At 48.2% G+C, this 20,810-nt stretch overlaps 1 protein-coding gene across 6 annotated transcripts in view; it reads right to left on the bottom strand.

Moving 5' to 3' along the window:
- The window catches only part of LOC110507626 (schwannomin-interacting protein 1), a 60,203-nt gene that overhangs the window by 5,532 nt on the left and 33,861 nt on the right, over window positions 1-20,810 (bottom strand). For 3 of the 6 annotated variants that reach the window (XM_021587733.3, XM_021587732.3, XM_021587734.3), the window contains 3 exons: window positions 5,183-5,301; window positions 1,923-2,040; window positions 1,062-1,259 (listed from right to left, as the gene is read on the bottom strand). In XM_021587733.3, coding sequence (XP_021443408.1) covers window positions 1,062-1,259; window positions 1,923-2,040; window positions 5,183-5,301 — 435 coding nt within the window. Of the gene's footprint in view, window positions 1-1,061; window positions 1,260-1,922; window positions 2,041-5,182; window positions 5,302-12,136; window positions 12,483-20,810 lie in introns of those variants that run through there. The other 3 variants (XM_090224676.1, XM_090224675.1, XM_036965814.2) reach the window with 2 other exon arrangements.

Genomic DNA, 20,810 nt, shown 5'->3' with positions numbered 1-20,810 from the left:
CTCAAGTATTTCATCATATCAGTATTCTCTTAGCATGACATGAATGGGGAAAAACTAAAATAATGTAATTCTCTTGGTGGGAGTGTTGTGTAAATTCTTGTGTAAATTCTTTGGAAGGCCACATGGCTTTAGTGAATTAAAGCGTGGTATCTGCTGTAAAAAAGAAAATAGCCTCACACACATTCCCCTCATTTCTCCTGTCATTAGTGACTTACGCAAGAGCCCCTGGCACTCAACCCCGCGGCCTCTGGTTTAACAAACTGGCCAGGTGCCAGCCTGCACTCTGACTATGTATTTTGTGGTAGGGCTGAAATCAACTGGTAAAGTTTCACATTCTTGTATATTTCTATAACAAATGTACTGAGAACTGTATGTTCTGAACTGAAATGTACTGAGTACCCAGGAATGAGCAGATAGGTGTGAGTCTGCCCACAGCATGGCGCTGCCCCTGTGCTCAGTACAGCAGAGTGTTAGCTTAGCAACATGGCCTCATCTGCCCCTGTGTTCAGTACACAAGTGTGTTAACTTAGTGACAGGGTCTCATCTGCCCCTGTGTTCAGTACACCAGTGTGTTAGCTTAGCAACATGGCCTCATCTGCTCCTGTGTTCAGTACACAAGTGTGTTAGCTTAGTGACAGGGCCTCAGATATGACACTCATCTCTTCTGACTGCTGGGCACGACTACATTCCCAAACACGTTACCCAGTGCATTCTGGGATATTAATAATAGATTGCACCAACCCAAGCACCCCCTCTTTACTGAATAAGTAACGTCTTCTGCCCAGGTGGAGATATTGGTGTGTGTGTGTGTATCTGTGTGTGTGTGTGGGACTTTGTGTGTGTGTGTGCTTGGGGGGGCACTGATGCAGATAAGAATGTTTAAAAAATCATGGCTATGGTCGCCAACGGGCAGAGAAGGAGGGGGGTGGTGTCTACTAGGTGACATCATCACAATGTTAAAGAAGACCCGTGTGGATGGTTTGCTCTGAAAAGACCTGGGTTCAGAAACGTTGACTAGAGGCTGAGGTTCCAGGCCCGTTGCCTATAGCGACGGTACTGACCAGGTCTGCCACAGGGGACTTCTTGCGGTTCTGCTTTTCCACCTCCACCTGCATCTTGGCCATGGGTTTGGCCATCGCCAGGGCTAGCTTAGCCTCGGCCTGCAACTTCTTCTGTCTGCTCAGAAAGTCCATGTCCTCCAGAGACTCACTGTCTTCCTCCGTAGTGTCCCGGTCAGAGTAGGACGAACTCTGCTTCGACTGGGGGACAGGGACGTGGAGAGAGTGGAGACAGAAGAATGGGAAATAAAGAAACGTTAGTGGTTTATTCCCGTTGGGTCTTCGTTCTTCTTGTGTTGTCATTGATAGGTCATTCACTGAACACAGAGGTCAGTCAGACAGAGAAACAGCTCAGAGCTATAACAGCTGGTTATAAATACTGGGATTATCTCCCTCACTCCCTCTCCCTCTCTCTATTAGCTGTGTCTGTCAGACAGCCCGTGGCCACTCATCCATGTCCTTCAGAGAGCGTGTTCATATTCAACCCTCATTTGCTGCCGGTGTATTGGTTAACGGGCCAGAAAACGTGAGCATGGCCATTCACTCTCCCCCACACGCTTAACCCAGGTCTATCGCTCTGATTCATACCGAATCTGTCCCTGTCGTTGTCCCTCGCTCGCATTCTGTCACAGTCTTACTGAGTGTGCTATCTCGAGTACACGAGTCACACAGTAGATCTCTCTAAGAATTTATATTTCTCTCTCATTCTACCTTTCCCTCTCTCTCGTGCTCTGTCATTCTTCCACACAAGTCCTACTGAGAGCTATCTTTCTGACTAATATAGCAAACTCTGTGTGTGAATCCCCAACCGTGAGAGAAACACATTCACACAGAAATATGAACGTGTGTGTGGTCAGTCTGTACCATGGGGGACAGCGGTGTGTCCAGACTGGTCTCTGTCTTGCTGTCGTCTGCATCGCTGTCCTTGTCACTGCCGCTGTCGTTGACAAAACAGATCTGCAGGTTCATCCCACTCTGCAGCCTGGAGAGAGGAGAGAGGAGAGAAGAGGGAGGAGAGAGGAGGAGAGAGGAGAAAGGAGAGAGAAGAGAGGAGAGAGGAGAGAGAGGAGGGAGGAGAGAGAGGAGGAAATAGGAGGGAGAGAGAGGGGGAGGGAGAGGGGGAGGAAGAGAGAGGAGAGAGGAGAGAGAGGAGAGAGAGGAGGGAGGAGAGAGGAGAAAGAGGAGAGAGGAAAGAGAGGAGGGAGGAGGGGAGAGAGGAGGGAGGAAAGAGAGGAGGGAGGAGAGAGAGGAGAAAGAGGAGAGAGGGAGGAGAGAGGAGAGAGGAGGAAAGAGAGGAGGGAGGAGAGAGAGGAGAGAGAGGAGAGAGGAGGGAGGAGAGAGGAGGGAGGAGAGAGGAGAGAGGAGGGAGGAAAGAGGAGGGAGGAGAGAGAGGAGAGAGGAGGGAAGAGAGAGGAGAGAGAGGAGGGAGGAGAGAGGAGAGAGAGGAGGGAGGAGAGAGGAGAGAGGAGAAAGAGGAGAGAGGAGAGAGAGGAGGGAGGAGAGAGGGGAGAGGAGAGAGAGGAGGGAGGAAAGAGAGGAGGGAGGGAGAGAGGGGAGAGAGGAGGGAGGAGAGAGGAGAGAGGAGAGAGAGGAGGGAGGAGAGAGGAGAGAGGAGAGAGAGGAGGGAGGAGAGAGGAGGGAGGAGAGATGAGAGAGGAGAGAGGAGAGAGAGGAGTGAGGAGAGAGGGGAGAGAGGAGAGAGAGGAGGGAGGAGAGAGAGGAGGGAGGAGAGAGAGGAGGAAGGAGAGAGGAGAGAGGGGAGAGGAGAGAGAGGAGGGAGGAGAGAGTAGAGAGGAGCAAGAGGAGGAAAGAGGAGAGAGGAGAGAGGAGAGAGGGGAGGGAGGAGAGAGGGGAGAGAGGACAGAGGAGAGAGAGGAGGGAGGATAGAGTATAGAGGAGAGAGGAGAGAGAGGAGGGAGGAGAGAGGGGAGAGGGGAGAGAGGTGAGAGGAGAGAGAGGAGAGAGAGGAGAGAGGAGAGAGGAGAGAGGCGAGAGAGGAGAGAGGAGAGAGGCGAGAGAGGAGGGAGGAGAGAGGAGAGAGGAGAGAGGAGAGAGGAGAAAGAGGAGGAAAGAGGATAGAGGAGGAAAGAGGAGAAAGAGTGGGAGAGAAAGAGAGAGGGTGGAGAGGATGCATCATTACTCTGGGCTAAGGAATGTTCTATGGACTAAGGAAAGTTAACTCACCAATAATTGCTTGTAGGGTTTTATTGACCCAGATAACATGCACCTAGGCACCACTGGTGAGAAAGAAACTCAATAACAGTCCCATCTAGTTTTCCACTCAGACCAAACCCTCCTCCAACTCTCCACCGAGGTCTCAGTGTGTCTGTGATAGGACTGTAATAGCGACTAGCCTTCCATAGCATTATTAAATATGTCTACCCCTCTGTTCCTCCCTCTCCTGCTCTAACTTGGGATCGATCCATCCAGGGTGAAGGTTCCATCCAAACAGCTAGACTCCGACGGCTCTCTAGACCTCAGAAGACCTGAGTCCTGTAAGATCTGGACCAAACCCTTTTTGATCAATAATCGGCTTATTTGAAGCAGTAGTTACAAACACATGTAGAGAAAACCTGATCGATTACACAGCCTGGACCCAATCGGTCCAGATTTAGTCAGACCAGAGTAATTGATTGGTCGTTTCAGAGGAAGGAGCATCAAAAGGATCCTTCAAACTAGTTCATGGAAGTACCTGACTTATCCAGCAGTATAACCAGTGAGTTCACCCCATAAGAGTTTCTTTGGTGAGATCTAATTTTCATATAGCATAGTTTCAGATTCATTAACGTTGTGAGTGCCTTTGTGTGTATGACTGTATGAATGTATGTATCCTGGAATACTGGTTCCAGTAAGGTTGAGGTTGTGTGTAGGAGGTCATTTTGGGAAGTGAGATCCACAGTGCCGGGATGCAGAGAAAGAGAGAGGAAATGTCCCTTACTCTCAACAATCAACAGAGGTATCAGAGGGAGAGAGCAGGAGTCTGTCTGTGTTGGGGAGATGGCCCTACAGAGTTCCAGGAGATGGACACTTTTACAGGCATTAAGAAAAGGTCAAATCTGACTCTGTTAGAGTAATGTCCAGTAACCTGCAATTTCACTCTAGTGACAGTGCCCACACACATAAAGAGAGTGATGTCATTGTTTCTCAAGAACAGGGACTGGGATTGAGGGTGAAACTGATCTGTGTCTGTATCTGTGTGTTTTTATGTGTGTTTTTTATGTGCGTGTGTGTGTGTGTGTGTGTGTGTGTGTGTGTGTGTGTGTAGGGCTGTGATGGTCATGTAATTTTGGATGAAGGTAATTGGCCAGCCAAATGAGGCGGTTACCATAATAATTGTTTGAATGTCCCCAAAACTGTTTTATGCATACTTTTCTCTTCTCCTCCTCTCCTGACTGCAAGTGCTGTTATAGAAATAGAATAAATAGAACGGGCATCCCCATTCAAGTCAATGACAGCATAATGGATTTTTTAAAACCTTTATTTAACTAGGCAAGTCAGTTAAGATCAAATTCCTATTTACAATGACGGCCTACCCCGGCCAAACCAAACTCCCAATCACAGCCGGATGTGATATGGCCTGGATTCAAACCAGGGACTGTAGTGACATCTCTTGCACTGAGATGCAGTGCCTTAGACCGCTGCGCCACTCGGGACTACGCCACTAGTGGCCATTGCGAGTGTACCCATAGGAGCAAAGCAGGAAGTAAAATATGTGCTGTGATTTGTTGATTCAACTCAACTGACATTACAAAAAATACATTCCATTACATGAACCACATCAGCTAACATCATTTGAATGAACATTCTACATTACCGTGGAAATGATTGCATCACAATACCAGGCAGCCATTGTGAGTGTACCCATGAGTTTACCAGTCAAGGTGAGAGCTTCCAAGCCTGTTCTATTCATTCTAATTCTATGTCTGCTGCGGCTGCATTGCGGGGGCATTGACTAGTCAACCGGAGACTCATTTTCTTGTTTCAGCAAGGAGTAACAAAGTTTCATCACATTGTTAAGAGTCCATGTTACGGCTGAAATGTGTTCGACACCCGGCCGCCCATCTTCAGTCAGCTGTGTGTTGTTGACTTTGTGGGATGTACAGCTGATGATACATGTCTCTTACCGTGAGGACAGACTGGGCTTGCCACTCTTGCTGCAGCTGGTATAGATACCCGGCCCATCGTCAAAGAAACTACCCAGGGCCAGCTTCTGCCGGATGGACTCCCTCTCATTCTTTTGGGCCTGGAGGGGAGAGGCAGAGGGTTAAGGAGGTTTAATAATAGAACTGAAGACTTCCCCATTTGTTTAGCAGTAACCTTGTGGTGAGGAGGGGAACTGACAAAGACTGTAAAACACGTGGAGAGCTCGAGACACCAATAATATTATAATATTCACCACTAGGTGGTGCAGATGTATGAGAGAAAGTCCAACACATTTTCACTGGTCACTCTCTCCACTCATGCAGTCAAACACACACACATTCCTAAACCACTGAGCACCCCTGTCTAATAGCACTATAAGCATCCCTGCCTCCTGGGCCTGTTTTCCAGTAGGAATTCCCACTTCTGACCCAGTCAGCCTTGGCAGCACTTAACACATTCACACCCGGAGGAACACTCATATGTGCTAATGGCACCAAAGGTGGCTGGTGAGGGGAGGACGGCCCATATGGCTTGAATGGAGTGAATAGATTGGTGTCAAACACATGGAAACCTTGTGAATGTCACCGTGCACACGCCATGAGAAGAAGTGTGTAGAGACAGGCTTTCTCTCACACTCCCTGGGCTGGGTTATCAGCCACAGTAACCAGGCCTATCAGTAGACAGACAACACAGTGTGAGAGTTTAGACTGTTCAAGGCCGCTACAGGACTGTTTGACTGTTGTTGTTACAGGTGGTGCTGGGAAGTCAAATGGGTACCAGAGTCAGATACAGCGCAGTATGTTTTGGTGCCGGGGGGGTTGGGAGTCCTCCAGGACGAGGAGTGTTTGGGGGGAAATATTGACCCTCTCTAAAGGCCCAGACGGAGGAAGAAAAAACCCTTTCAGTGCTCACACACATACACACACACAAAGAGCAGGCCTTTCAGAAAACAGGAGAGGGGAGAGGCGAGAGGTTTAGAGAAAGAGAGAGGAAAGCCTTTAGAGAAGGCTTTGGAGGAGAGGGGAGAGGCGAGAGGTTTAGAGAAAGGGAGAGGAAAGCCTTTAGAGAAGGCTTTGGAGGAGAGGGGAGAGGCGAGAGGTTTAGAGAAAGACAGAGGAAAGCCTTTAGAGAAGGCTTTGGAGGAGAGGGGGAAGGAGATGAGGGGAATAAGAGCAAAGGAGAAGATGGCAGAAGCCTTGAGTGTTATCCCTCTCTTTAACTCTGTCCTCAACCTCTTTCAATTTCTCCTTACTTCTATCTCTCTTCCACTAACTCACTCCTTCTCTTCCTTTATCTCTCAGCCCTTCCCACACCTCCCTCCCTCCCATCGCAACATTACCATAATCCCTCTCCACACCAGAGAGCCCAGGAGACACAGCTACTGTTGGCACTGCCAGGACACACTGGCACGCACAAGAGGGGGCTTGGCACAGAAGGGTGTTTGTGTGCGTGCGTGTGTGTGTCTGTGACTGAGTGAGAGAAGAGAGTGTTATGAGGGGTACAGGGTGAGGCAAGATGATGACATTTAACAGCATCACTTTACCACTCCACAGACACTAACAATCACACACACACACACACACACACACACACACACACACACACACACACACACACACACACACACACACACACACACACACACACACCCCTTCTAACTCCCTGTACACTATGTTATAACACTGAGTTTCTGCGGTTCCCTATCAGCCCAGCAGGTGTCAGTGCTGAGTAGTGGCGCTCCTGAGTTTTTGTTGTTGTAATTACCATAATAACAGACAAGGACACTTGTGTCACAACAGAGAGGGGTTAGTGACAGTAGCCATTGTTATGTTAGCCTCATGGGTGGTGGGGGTACTTATGTTAGGTGGTAGGTGGTCTTTGTATTGGAATGTCAGGTTGGAATGTTTGGGGTGAAGTGGCAGTATGTGTGTGGTTTAGTGGGTGTGTGAGTGTGTTATGTTCGGATAGGGTTAGCCTGCATTCCTACATTCATCACCATTCTTATTAGGTGTATTATTGTAAACAGACCCAAATTGCTTCTAAAACGCCCCTAAAGGCTTCTGCATACTAAGTTTGGTTGGCTCCTAGCAGAACTCGTCTAGGCAAAGTGAACATCTGTGCCTCACATACTCCCTTAAAAGACCTTCGTTTGAAAAATGATAAAAAAGAGGCAATAGTACTGTTTGTCCCTCTTGAGACATGGTAGCCAGTATATACACTTCCTCAAGATAGTCAGAATTAAACAAAGATAACTCACGAAATCTGTCATTCATTTTGACGTTCATGCCGAGGATGTCTTTGTCGTGCTATTTGACATCTAACTAAGATGTTTGAATGCAGTATTTCTCAAGTGAAAAAACATGCATGAAAACGATTTGTCTCGTTCAACGCTGTCTTAGTGCTCATTTGAAGGAACATTCTCCATTATGATGGAAATTATTGCACTTAATTGAAGAATCTCTACTGCTGAAAAAACACTTGCAGAATATCAAAACTAACAAAAACATCACAATATACCTCATAATATATGCACAAACTGTTTCGGATGGGAAGCATGCGGACGCTTTTAGGCAGAACCCAAAACAACCATAATCCTCTACCTAACACATCTACCATAGTAGAACCCCTCTATATTTCACACCTGCCTTCCAACAGGACTACCTTCCTTCACGTTAAGCCCCCTAACTAACGAGCTAACTTATGAAAGGGCTGCTGGATGGAGGTGTGAGAGAGAAAGGGTTTAGATCTCATCATGGGCAGCATCATAAACCCTTCAGAGAGGTGTCGAGTACGCCACATAGATGTCTGTGACTGTGGGGGTAGCAAATGGACCCATCTCTCTCCCTTTAACTTCTCTCCTTTCCTCGCCACAAGAGTCATGCCATTCATTTAAGATTTGTCACAGAGCTTTCTTCTCCTTCTCCTCCCAACAAACATTCCCTGTGTTATTACCACAATTCCTTGTGTGCCAAGCCTCCGCTCCAAAGTGTTTGACATGGTGTGTGTGTGTATGTGTATGTATCAGAGAGTCATATGCGCCCCCAGTCAACAAGGTTCTGATAAATGGCTTAATTTCCTGGTCCCGTGAAAAGTGCTGCAGCTCCTAAATTAGATTTTGAGAAACGCCACTGTGCTGAATTGTGTTTTTCCTCAAATTTCAGAAGCAATTTTCTCTTGTGAAAACCCTCATTGATAAGACATGTTCTTCTCCTCCCCCGCATCTCTACCATCCTCTCCTGTCCCTCTTTCCTGCTTTCCTTCAGTCTTCAGCGCTCCCTCACTCTGAACAATGGAGGCCTTTCACTGGAGGAGAGGAGGGTTTGCCATTGACCTCGCACCATGGTCTGAGGAACCGCCTGTTCACCCACACAGGCCAGATCCCGTGAGCACCATGGTCTGAGGAACCGCCTATTCACCCACACAGGCCAGATCCCGTGAGCACCATGGTCTGAGGAACCGCCTGTTCACCCACACAGGCCAGATCCCGTGAGCACCATGGTCTGAGGAACCGCCTATTCACCCACACAGGCCAGATCCCGTGAGCACGATAGTCTGAGGAACCGCCTGTTCACCAACACAGGCCAGATCCCGTGAGCACCATGGTCTGAGGAACCGCCTATTCACCCACACAGGCCAGATCCCGTGAGCACGAGGGTGTGAGGGAGCGCGTGTTCACCCACACAGGCCAGATCCCGTGAGCACGAGGGTGTGAGGGAGCGTGTGTGTGTGAGTGTGTTCTTCAACTTTATGGTGCTTAGTTACTTGAAAACACTATTTTGCAGTGCAAAGATCTTAGGGAAACCCTTGTGTTTTCATCAGCCTTCATCCCAAGTCGTTGTCCTATGGACTTACAAGAGACCTTGAGTATCTACAGTTTCCCCATAAATAACCCTTCAGATATCTTATGTCAAAGCGGTGTGTGTGTGTGTATGTGTATGTGTGTGTGTTTCTGCACCCTCTCCGTGTCTGCTACCTGAGGTGTGAGACCTGCTGGTTTATGCAGCGGTGCATTCCTCTCCTGATAAGGGACTTGACCTCTGAGCCCTGGTACCGTTCAAACACAGGTCACAGTCAGGCTGGCCCTGTTACTCTGAACAGAAGAGAGAGGCAGGAGAGAGGGAGGAGAGAGGGAGGAGGAGCGAGAGAAGGTGAGAGAGATGAGTGGAGGGGTGTTGAAGGGGCTGTTTGGGAGAGTGGATTTGGCCAGGATAATAACCCTCTCCAATTAGGATAATTACTACCCTCTCCATTACTGTCCCGTCAATTTGGATAGGGTGTGCTCCCTCTGCTGTTTCCTGAAGTCCACAATCATCTCCTTTGTTTTGTTGATGTTGAGTGTGAGGTTATTTTCCTGACACCACACTCCGAGGGCCCTCACCGCCTCCCTGTAGGCCGTCTCATCGTTGTTGGTAATCAAGCCTACCGCTGTAGTGTCGTCCACAAACTTGATGATTGAGTTGGAGGCGTGCATGGCCACGCAGTCGTGGGTGAACAGGGAGTACAGGAAAGGGCTCAGAACGCACCCTTGTGGGGCCCCAGTGTTGAGGATCAGCGGGGTGGAGATGTTGTTACCTACCTTCTCCACCTGGGGGCGGCCCATCAGGAAGTCCAGTACCCAGTTGCACAGGGCGGGGTCAAGACCTAAGGTCTCGAGCTTGATGACGAGTTTGGAGGGTACTATGGTGTTAAATGCTGAGCTGTAGTCGATGAACAGCATTCTTACATAGGTATTTCTCTTGTCCAGATGGGTTAGGGCAGTGTGCAGTGTGGTTGCGATTGCGTCGTCTGTGGACCTATTGGGGCGGTAAGAAAATTGGAGTGGGTCTAGGGTGTCGGGTAGGGTGGAGTTGATATGGTCCTTGACTAGTCTCTCAAAGCACTTCATGATGACGCAAGTGAGTGCTACGGGGTGGTAGTCGTTTAGCTCAGTTACCTTAGCTTTCTTGGGAACAGGAACAATGGTGGCCCTCTTGAAGCATGTGGGAACAGCAGACTGGGATAAGGATTGATTGAATATGTCCGTAAACACACCAGCCAGCTGGTCTGTGCATGCTCTGAGGATGCGGCTGGGGATGCCGTCTGGGCCTGCAGCCTTGCGAGGGTTAACACGTTTAAATGTTTTACTCACGTCGGTTGCAGTGAAGGAGATTCCACAGGTTTTGGTAGTGGGCCGTGTCAGTGGCACTGTATTGTCCTCAAAGCGAGCAAAGAAGTTATTTAGTCTGTCTGGGAGCAAGACATCCTGGTCCACGACGGGGCTGGTTTTCTTTTTGTAATCCGTGATTGACCCTGTCACATACCTCTTGTGTCTGAGCCGTTGAATTGCAACTCTACTTTGTCTCTATACTGACGCTTAGCTTGTTTGATTGCCTTGCGGAGGGAATAACTACACTGTTTGTATTCGGTCATGTTTCCGGTCATCTTGCCCTGGTTAAAAGCAGTGGTTCGAGCTTTCAGTTTTGCGCGAATGCTGCCATCAATCCACGGTTTCTGGTTTGGGAATGTTTTAATCGTTGCTGTGGTAATAACATCGCCGATGCACTTTCTAATGAACTCGCTCACCGAATCAGCGTATTCGTCAATGTTGTTGTTGGACGCAATGCGGAACATATCCCAATCCACGTGATCAAAGCAGTCTTGAAGCGTGGAATCAGATTGGTCGGACCACCGTTGAACAGACCTGAGCGCGGGAGCTTCTTGTTTTAGTTTCTGTCAGTAGAATGGAAGCAACAAAATGGAGTCGTGGTCTGCTTTTCCGAAAGGAGGGCGGGGGAGGGCCTTATATGCGTCACGGAAGTTAGAATAACAATGATCCACGGTTTTACCAGCCCTGGTTGCGCAATCGATTTGCTGATAGAATTTAGGGAGTCTTGTTTTCAGATGATCCTTGTTAAAATCCCCAGCTACAATGCAGCTTCAGGATATGTGGTTTCCAGTTTACATAGAGTCAAATAAAGTTTGTTTAGGGCCATCGATGTGTCTGCTTGGGGGTGAATATATACGGCTGTGATTATAATCGAAGAGAAGGCAGAAAGATGCTTGTTTCTGTCGGCGCGATGCGTGAAGAAACCAGCTGGCTGTACCGACTCCAATAGCGTGTCTTGAGTGAGCCATGTTTCCGTGAAGCAAAGAACGTTACATGTCTCTCTGGAATGCTACTCTTGCTCGGATTTCATCAACCTTGTTGTCAAGAGACTGGACATTGGCGAGTAGTATGCTAGGGAGTGGTGCGCGATGTGCCCGTCTCCGGAGCCTGACCAGAAGACCGCTTCGTTTGCCCCTTTTACGGAGATGTTGTTTTGGTTTGTCGGCTGGGATCCGATCTATTGTCCCGGGTGGTGGGAAAAACACAGGATCCGCTTCGGGAAAGTCATATTCCTGGTCGTAATGATGGTGAATTGACGTAGCTCTTATATTCAGTAGTTCCTCCCGACTGTATGTAATGAAACCTAAGATGACCTGGGGTACCAATGTAAGAAATAACACGTAAAAAAAACAAAAAAATACTGCATAGTTTCCTAGGAACGCGAAGCGAGACGGCCATCTCTGTACTAAGACCACATTACCCCCCACATGACCTACGCATTACAGTGTCTCCACTACGTTCACATGATGTCATCCACAATCCTCACATTACGTCCCACACCAACACCATACCAGTGTTCCAGCACGCTGGTGCCTTGCACACAGAGCCATTGACTGTAGAGTTTGTGTGTGGAGGGGGTCACACCAAATCTACAAGTCAAACTCACAAACTCAGGAAGGAAACCGTTTCCGTTAGCAACATGTTCCGCCAATTGACATTATCCTGAGGAAAGAGACCCTTCTGTTCACTTCACACATACACACACACTTCATTACACTTGTAAAACATGCAGTACCTAAATACCAGAAAGATAGATAACCAGAAGCAACATTACTTCTATGTCCTTTACCTCTTTGAGTTTGTAGTCCTCAGTGAGGTAGAGGGCAGAGGCTGGACAGATGACATCATCCATTCCAGCACATTCTGTGTTATCCAGCGCTTCCTTCATCTTTCCCTCCCTTCCTCTGCCTCTCTCACTCCCCCCCCCCCTCTCTCCCCCTCTACCACACACCCAGTTAGTGGGTCAGTATGAGCCGGTTCACATGAAACCTGGCCTCACTCAGAACCAAAGCTAACCCTGCCACACAGAGAGAACAGTTATCACAGTTATCCCTCTACCCATGCCTCTCTCTCTCTCTCTCTCTCTCTCTCTCTCTCTCTCCCTCCCTCCCCTCATGGCTTCCAGAGTACAATGGACAGCGGTAAAACCCCTTTAGACCCTCCCTTCAATCCTCTGGGCGGTCAGAGAGAGAGAGAGAGGGAGGGAGAGAGTCAGGGAGAGAGAGAGAGAGAGGGCACACACTGGTGTTTTTCCCGCTCTCACACCCTAATGTGTGGACAGCTGCTGCTCCTGGGACAGTTTGGAAAGCATCACCTCAGTGTTGGTGTGTGTGAGTGACTGAGTGAGTGAGTGTGTGTGTGTGTGTGTGAGGGAATGAGTGAGTGAGTGTGTGTGTGAGGGAATGAGTGTGTGTGAGTGAGCGCGTGTGTGTAGTGAGGCCTACATATTTGAGTTGGCATGTCAGTGTATGTTTTTGGGTCTGTGTGTATGACTGACAAGGAGACTGAGGCCAGAGGGAGTTGTGTGCCCCTCACAGTCAAGGTAAAAGACCCTGATCCAAAACCCCTCAAATAAAGCCAGTTGAAGAAATACAACTACACAGAAACACAAGACAAGACACACAAACCCCAAGTGTACAGGATCTGTGCACACTCTGTTTGTGTGTGTTTGTGTGTGTGTTTGTGTGTGTGTGTCAGGGTTGGGGTCAATTCAGGAAGTACACAGAACTTCCAATTCTAATTTTCTTTAATGGAAATGTGGAATTCGAATTTGGTTTACTTTCTGAATTGACTGGATTTGAAATAGAATTGACCCCAACCCTGGTGTGTGTGTGTGTGCTGCCCACATTTCCTCTCACAAACCTCACACACAAAGGAAGGAACTTCCCCTAAATGATTCCCCACTCTCATATGTAACTATCTCTCTCTCCCAGGTGCTGACTGACCTCCTTTATCCATTAAGTCACAGTGAAGGGAGGGATAACAGTTATATAAAAAGCTCATTAATGTGGCACTCCGGACCGTGGAGAGATTAGTCAGGTTAAAAACCCATATAGAACACGAGCTGAATGTCATTCTTCAATTTGTTACATTTTCAATCTCATCTCTCCACCGTGTGTAAAGATCTCATCTTACTGAGACTCACACATCGGTCATAGCAGACTAGACTACCTTTAATTCACTCACTCAGAGCATCAGGACAAAGAGCAGGATAACTACTAAAACTAGCAGGAACACTAGAAAAACATGACAAAGTGCCATAGTCTAATGATAGAGAAAGGCTGGAGGAGGAAAAGAGAGGTGATGAGAAGGGAGCGAGGGAGGATGAATATAAAGTGATACTGATGGTGATGAGAAGGGAGCGAGGGAGGATGAATATAAAGTGATACTGATGGTGATGAGAAGGGAGCGAGGGAGGATGAATATAAAGTGATACTGATGGTGATGAGAAGGGAGCGAGGGAGGATGAATATAAAGTGATACTGATGGTGATGAGAAGGGAGCGAGGGAGGATGAATATAAAGTGATACTGATGGTGATGAGAAGGGAGCGAGGGAGGATGAATATAAAGTGATACTGACGGTGATGAGAAGGGAGCGAGGGAGGATGAATATAAAGTGATACTGATGGTGATGAGAAGGGAGCGAGGGAGGATGAATATAAAGTGATACTGACGGTGATGAGAAGGGAGCGAGGGAGGATGAATATAAAGTGATACTGATGGTGATGAGAAGGGAGCGAGGGAGGATGAATATAAAGTGATACTGATGGTGATGAGAAGGGAGCGAGGGAGGATGAATATAAAGTGATACTGATGGTGATGAGAAGGGAGCGAGGGAGGATGAATATAAAGTGATACTGATGGTGATGAGAAGGGAGCGAGGGAGGATGAATATAAAGTGATACTGATGGTGATGAGAAGGGAGCGAGGGAGGATGAATATAAAGTGATACTGATGGTGATGAGAAGGGAGCGAGGGAGGATGAATATAAAGTGATACTGATGGAGATGAGAAGGGAGCGAGGGAGGATGAATATAAAGTGATACTGATGGTGATGAGAAGGGAGCGAGGGAGGATGAATATAAAGTGATACTGATGGTGATGAGAAGGGAGCGAGGGAGGATGAATATAAAGTGATACTGATGGTGATGAGAAGGGAGCGAGGGAGGATGAATATAAAGTGATACTGACGGTGATGAGAAGGGAGCGAGGGAGGATGAATATAAAGTGATACTGATGGTGATGAGAAGGGAGCGAGGGAGGATGAATATAAAGTGATACTGATGGTGATGAGAAGGGAGCGAGGGAGGATGAATATAAAGTGATACTGATGGTGATGAGAAGGGAGCGAGGGAGGATGAATATAAAGTGATACTGATGGTGATGAGAAGGGAGCGAGGGAGGATGAATATAAAGTGATACTGATGGTGATGAGAAGGGAGCGAGGGAGGATGAATATAAAGTGATACTGATGGTGATGAGAAGGGAGCGAGGGAGGATGAATATAAAGTGATACTGATGGTGATGAGAAGGGAGCGAGGGAGGATGAATATAAAGTGATACTGATGGTGATGAGAAGGGAGCGAGGGAGGATGAATATAAAGTGATACTGACGGTGATGAGAAGGGAGCGAGGGAGGATGAATATAAAGTGATACTGACGGTGATGAGAAGGGAGCGAGGGAGGATGAATATAAAGTGATACTGATGGTGATGAGAAGGGAGCGAGGGAGGATGAATATAAAGTGATACTGACGGTGATGAGAAGGGAGCGAGGGAGGATGAATATAAAGTGATACTGACGGTGATGAGAAGGGAGCGAGGGAGGATGAATATAAAGTGATACTGATGGTGATGAGAAGGGAGCGAGGGAGGATGAATATAAAGTGATACTGATGGTGATGAGAAGGGAGCGAGGGAGGATGAATATAAAGTGATACTGATGGTGATGAGAAGGGAGCGAGGGAGGATGAATATAAAGTGATACTGATGGTGATGAGAAGGGAGCGAGGGAGGATGAATATAAAGTGATACTGATGGTGATGAGAAGGGAGCGAGGGAGGATGAATATAAAGTGATACTGATGGTGATGAGAAGAGAGCGAGGGAGGATTAATATAAAGTGATACTGATGGTGATGAGAAGGGAGCGAGGGAGGATGAATATAAAGTGATACTGATGGTGATGAGAAGGGAGCGAGGGAGGATGAATATAAAGTGATACTGACGGTGATGAGAAGGGAGCGAGGGAGGATGAATATAAAGTGATACTGACGGTGATGAGAAGGGAGCGAGGGAGGATGAATATAAAGTGATACTGACGGTGATGAGAAGGGAGCGAGGGAGGATGAATATAAAGTGATACTGATGGTGATGAGAAGGGAGCGAGGGAGGATGAATATAAAGTGATACTGATGGTGATGAGAAGGGAGCGAGGGAGGATGAATATAAAGTGATACTGATGGTGATGAGAAGGGAGCGAGGGAGGATGAATATAAAGTGATACTGATGGTGATGAGAAGGGAGCGAGGGAGGATGAATATAAAGTGATACTGATGGAGATGAGAAGGGAGCGAGGGAGGATGAATATAAAGTGATACTGATGGTGATGAGAAGGGAGCGAGGGAGGATGAATATAAAGTGATACTGATGGTGATGAGAAGGGAGCGAGGGAGGATGAATATAAAGTGATACTGATGGTGATGAGAAGGGAGCGAGGGAGGATGAATATAAAGTGATACTGATGGTGATGAGAAGGGAGCGAGGGAGGCTGAATATAAAGTGATACTGATGGTGATGAGAAGGGAGCGAGGGAGGATGAATATAAAGTGATACTGATGGTGATGAGAAGGGAGCGAGGGAGGATGAATATAAAGTGATACTGATGGTGATGAGAAGGGAGCGAGGGAGGATGAATATAAAGTGATACTGATGGTGATGAGAAGGGAGCGAGGGAGGATGAATATAAAGTGATACTGATGGCGATGAGAAGGGAGCGAGGGAGGATGAATATAAAGTGATACTGAGGGTGATGAGAAGGGAGCGAGGGAGGATGAATATAAAGTGCTACTGATGGTGATGAGAAGGGAGCGAGGGAGGATGAATATAAAGTGATACTGATGGTGATGAGAAGGGAGCGAGGGAGGATGAATATAAAGTGATACTGATGGTGATGAGAAGGGAGCGAGGGAGGATGAATATAAAGTGATACTGATGGTGATGAGTCACAACGTCTCTTCTGCTGCACACACACACACATTCAGGCACGCATGCACGCACACACACACAATAGGGGACAATAAGAGATTCTATGCCGCAACATGAAACAGTTTGAATTCCCTTTGAAGAACTGTGTGATGTACACCAGTGGAATAATGTATCAGCATGATAGCATGCATTATAACACACACACACACACACACACACACACACACACACACACACACACACACACAAACAAGAATCAAACACACACACGGAAGCAAAATAATTTTGTGCACACAAGCACACAGATACGTTCACACACACACACACACGCACGCAAACAGAAACCCACAGGAACACAAGGCTGGATAACAGGATATGGAGTGAGTCTGATTCAGTGCTGATCCCAGGGGATTATGGGTAAAGCAGAATTACTTATCTGGCCATCTCCTATATCCGCCTACACTGGGACCTGGACAATACAACACACACACACAGTCACATGCAGACAAACACACTCCCAGTAGTGCTGAGGGCTGTATATTGGTAAACACTGAACCCTTCTGAACCCTCCACATCATGAACTGAGAACGCCCAGGTTCTGTGATCCATTAGTGAGGCTGACCTCATACTAGTGGTGATAGCACCTCATCGCTGACTCAAAGAGGGGGAGGAGGTAGAGGGGGAGGGAGGGACAGGGGGAGGGAGGTAGAAGGGGAGGGAGGATGCGGGACAGGGGGAGGGAGGGACAGGGGGAGGAAGACAAAGGTAACACAGGGACGATCGTGACTAGAAAGGATAAACACACAGATCACACACAGATTATTCTCCCATTACGTCAGTCTCAGCTCAAGGTCAAAGCATTCTCTCTCTCTCCTCCAGGACAGCATAGATAGAGCAACATAATGAATAGAAGAAGACATCAAAGAACATAGACACATCTAGTGAATGGCTGACAACCCACAGAGAGATACAAGGCCAGGTCTTCCTCTAAAAGTTACTATTTCTGCTGTTGACAATGTTTCAATTGTGAGGTCAGCTGAGCTCGAGAGGAAGAGAGAGAGGAAGAGAAGTTCATTGTTCCAGTAGAATAGAGGGGACTGTGGGAGAGAAGGCTCCTGGCACCTCCAGTAGGCCTGGGATCTGAGTTTCCAGCCATAGTGTGTGTGTGTGTGAGAGAGTTTATTGCCCCACATTTCCAAGTGAATTTAAAGTTTGACCACAACAAGAAAGACTCTGATCTGTTTTTATTTTGGGACAGGGAGAAAATAATGCTGCTGTCATAGCAACCCAGTGCATTTCTCCATGGCAATGGCCTGTGCTCCAAACAAATTGGGTTGGGAAAAAGGAGCAGGGGACCAGTGGGAAGTCTGTTAACAAACAACCCCCCCCTCCCTACACACACACAAGGGTGTGTGTGTCTCTTGTGACTGCAGCGTTCTCTTTCTAGTCTGAGACACAGTATCTTCCCCATCATAGACAATGTACTATCAGTGTAGTAAGATTCAGTAGCGGTATATCTCCTCAGCATTACTAATTCATTAGCCATCAGCCCACACAGTGGAACACACACCGCAGACAACGTTTCATATGATCAACTGCTCTACAGCATACTATGTCTCTGTCTCTGTCTCTGTCTCTGTCTCTGTCTCTCTCTCTCTCTCTCTCTCTCTCTCTCTCTCTCTCTCTCTCTCTCTCTCTCTCTCTCTCTCTCTCTCTCTCTCTCTCTCTCTCTCTCTCTCTCTCTCTCTCTCTCGCTCTCTCTCTCTCTCTCTCTCTCTCTCTCTCTCTCTCTCTCTCTCTCTCTCTCTCTCTCTCTCACACCAGGCACACACTGCAGTCAGGACTGAGATGATCTGAATCAATCAACGAGCTCTCTGATCCCACACACACACGCAGAGACAGTGCTGTTACCCAGGGAGCTGGCCCAGTAGATTGGGTAACCGGAGCTCCAGGGCACTTGGCTCCGGTCGTGAGGCCCAGGACGGCACCCTGACGCTGGGGTGATACATCTCCCCAATACCCCTGCCCTGGAGCTACTGCTGGGAGAAACATGGTCTCACAGCTAGCCTGATCCACCCAGCTCACTGGGGTGTTTCACACACACAAACACACACACACACAGGCCAAGGGACTTATTATTATTATTGAGTATCCGTGTGTGTGTGTATGAAGAAGGGAGTTGCATGGGGTATGGAGGCTACAGATGCGGTATCTCCATTCCCCCATTACTGCCTTGACCTGACAGATATGTAATCGTGGGTCAAACAGTAACTGCATTGGTTACCTGCAGATCATTGTGTGATCCTATTGGCTAATGGCCCCCGACATTGTAAAGGAACTTCCTCCTTGTACAGTGAGATAAATCCAGAACAAAACCAGTCATAAAAAACATTGCAGGGGAGCACAACAATCGCCCTCCTCCCCCTCTCCAAAACACAAACCAACGACAGTCAAAACAGAAGGAGATGAAAGGATGAGAAGAATAAAGGATTCCCCCTCCTCCCGTCCCCTCTGAGAACCACACCTTAGACACCACCACCACCACCTCCTGTCCCCTCTGAGAACCACACCGTAGAGACCACCACCACCTCCCGTCCCCTCTGAGAACCACACCGTAGACACCACCACCACTACCTCCCGTCCCCTCTGAGAACCACACCGTAGAGACCACCACCACCACCTCCCGTCCCCTCTGAGAACCACACCTTAGACACCACCACCACCACCTCCCGTCCCCTCTGAGAACCACACCGTAGACACCACCACCACCACCTCCCGTCCCCTCTGAGAACCACACCGTAGAGACCACCACCACCACCTCCCGTCCCCTCTGAGAACCACACCTTAGACACCACCACCACCACCTCCCGTCCCCTCTGAGAACCACACCTTAGACACCACCACCACCACCTCCCGTCCCCTCTGAGAACCACACCTTAGACACCACCACCACCACCTCCCGTCCCCTCTGAGAACCACACCTTAGACACCACCACCAACACCTCCCGTCCCCTCTGAGAACCACAACTTAGACACCACCACCAACACCTCCCGTCCCCTCTGAGAACCACACCTTAGACACCACCACCACCACCTCCCGTCCCCTCTGAGAACCACACCTTAGACACCACCACCACCACCTCCCGTCCCCTCTGAGAACCACACATTAGACACCACCACCACCACCTCCCGTCCCCTCTGAGAACCACACCTTAGACACCACCACCACCACCTCCCGTCCCCTCTGAGAACCACACCTTAGACACCACCACCACCACCTCCCGTCCCCTCGGAGAACCACACCTTAGACACCACCACCACCAACCAAACGGAGACAGACACAAGAGAAGAGACAACCACTCCCTGTCCCCTCTCCCCTTCCTTCCTCTCCTATGTCCTCTTCCCACTTTCTCTCATCTACCCTCTCACGCCATCTCCCTTTTCCCCTTCTCCACCCTCTCCTCCTCTCTCTCTCTCTCTCTCTCTCTCTCTTGTGTGTGTGTGATGGGGCTAGTGAGAGGGGTGCTGGCGGTTGCCTGGTAACCAGTCTAATTGAGGGGTCTCTAGAGAGCTTGGGCCCCCTGTTCTGTTCCAGACTGCCTTCTCTTTCTCTCTAACAGTTCCTTCTCTCTTCCTCCATATATTTGTTATTGAACTTGTATTTAATCATGGGAGCCCAACTGAGACCAGAGCCTCATTCTAAATGGTTCCCTGAGAACAAACAATTCACAAATCAACACGATAATAAAACAGAACAACATCAACTCGCAGTTACAGATACACTACATTTCAACAACGCCAATCAATTATTACTATCCACCAAAACACTTGTGAACCTCAGTGAACTCCTCCCTCATCAGCGTTGGAAACGGCCCTGCTGGCACCACGGACTCTAGACGGCGGCGTTGAAACTAAAGGCTGATTTACAAAGGTCAGTGGAGACACGAGGGACCTCGAGAGTTAACCAACCCTGTGAGTGGGTTTGGTGCTTCCTATTTTGAAGAATTCATACTTTAGTGGAGAAGTGAGATATGTTGGGATAAGAAGCTTGTGCAGCAGAGCTTTGGAAACAAAAAAGGAGAAATCTACGGGAATTTATAGAGGTCCATCCAACCTGCTGTTAAAGGATGCAGTGATGAGTATTAAACCTGTCACCTATGATAAAGCCAAGCGCAATGTGGTACAATGCATCCGAGGGTTTTAGAGCTTTAAAGTGGTTGTTGCTGAATTCTGATAAACGTGTCACCTGTACAACCTG

This window comes from Oncorhynchus mykiss, chromosome 27, assembly GCF_057628025.1.
Source record: "Oncorhynchus mykiss isolate SJ-2025 chromosome 27, ASM5762802v1, whole genome shotgun sequence".
In the NCBI taxonomy this organism is placed as follows: domain Eukaryota; kingdom Metazoa; phylum Chordata; class Actinopteri; order Salmoniformes; family Salmonidae; genus Oncorhynchus; species Oncorhynchus mykiss.
The sequence above is the reverse complement of the archived record's forward strand: the minus strand, read 5'-3'. Positions and strand labels throughout refer to the sequence as shown.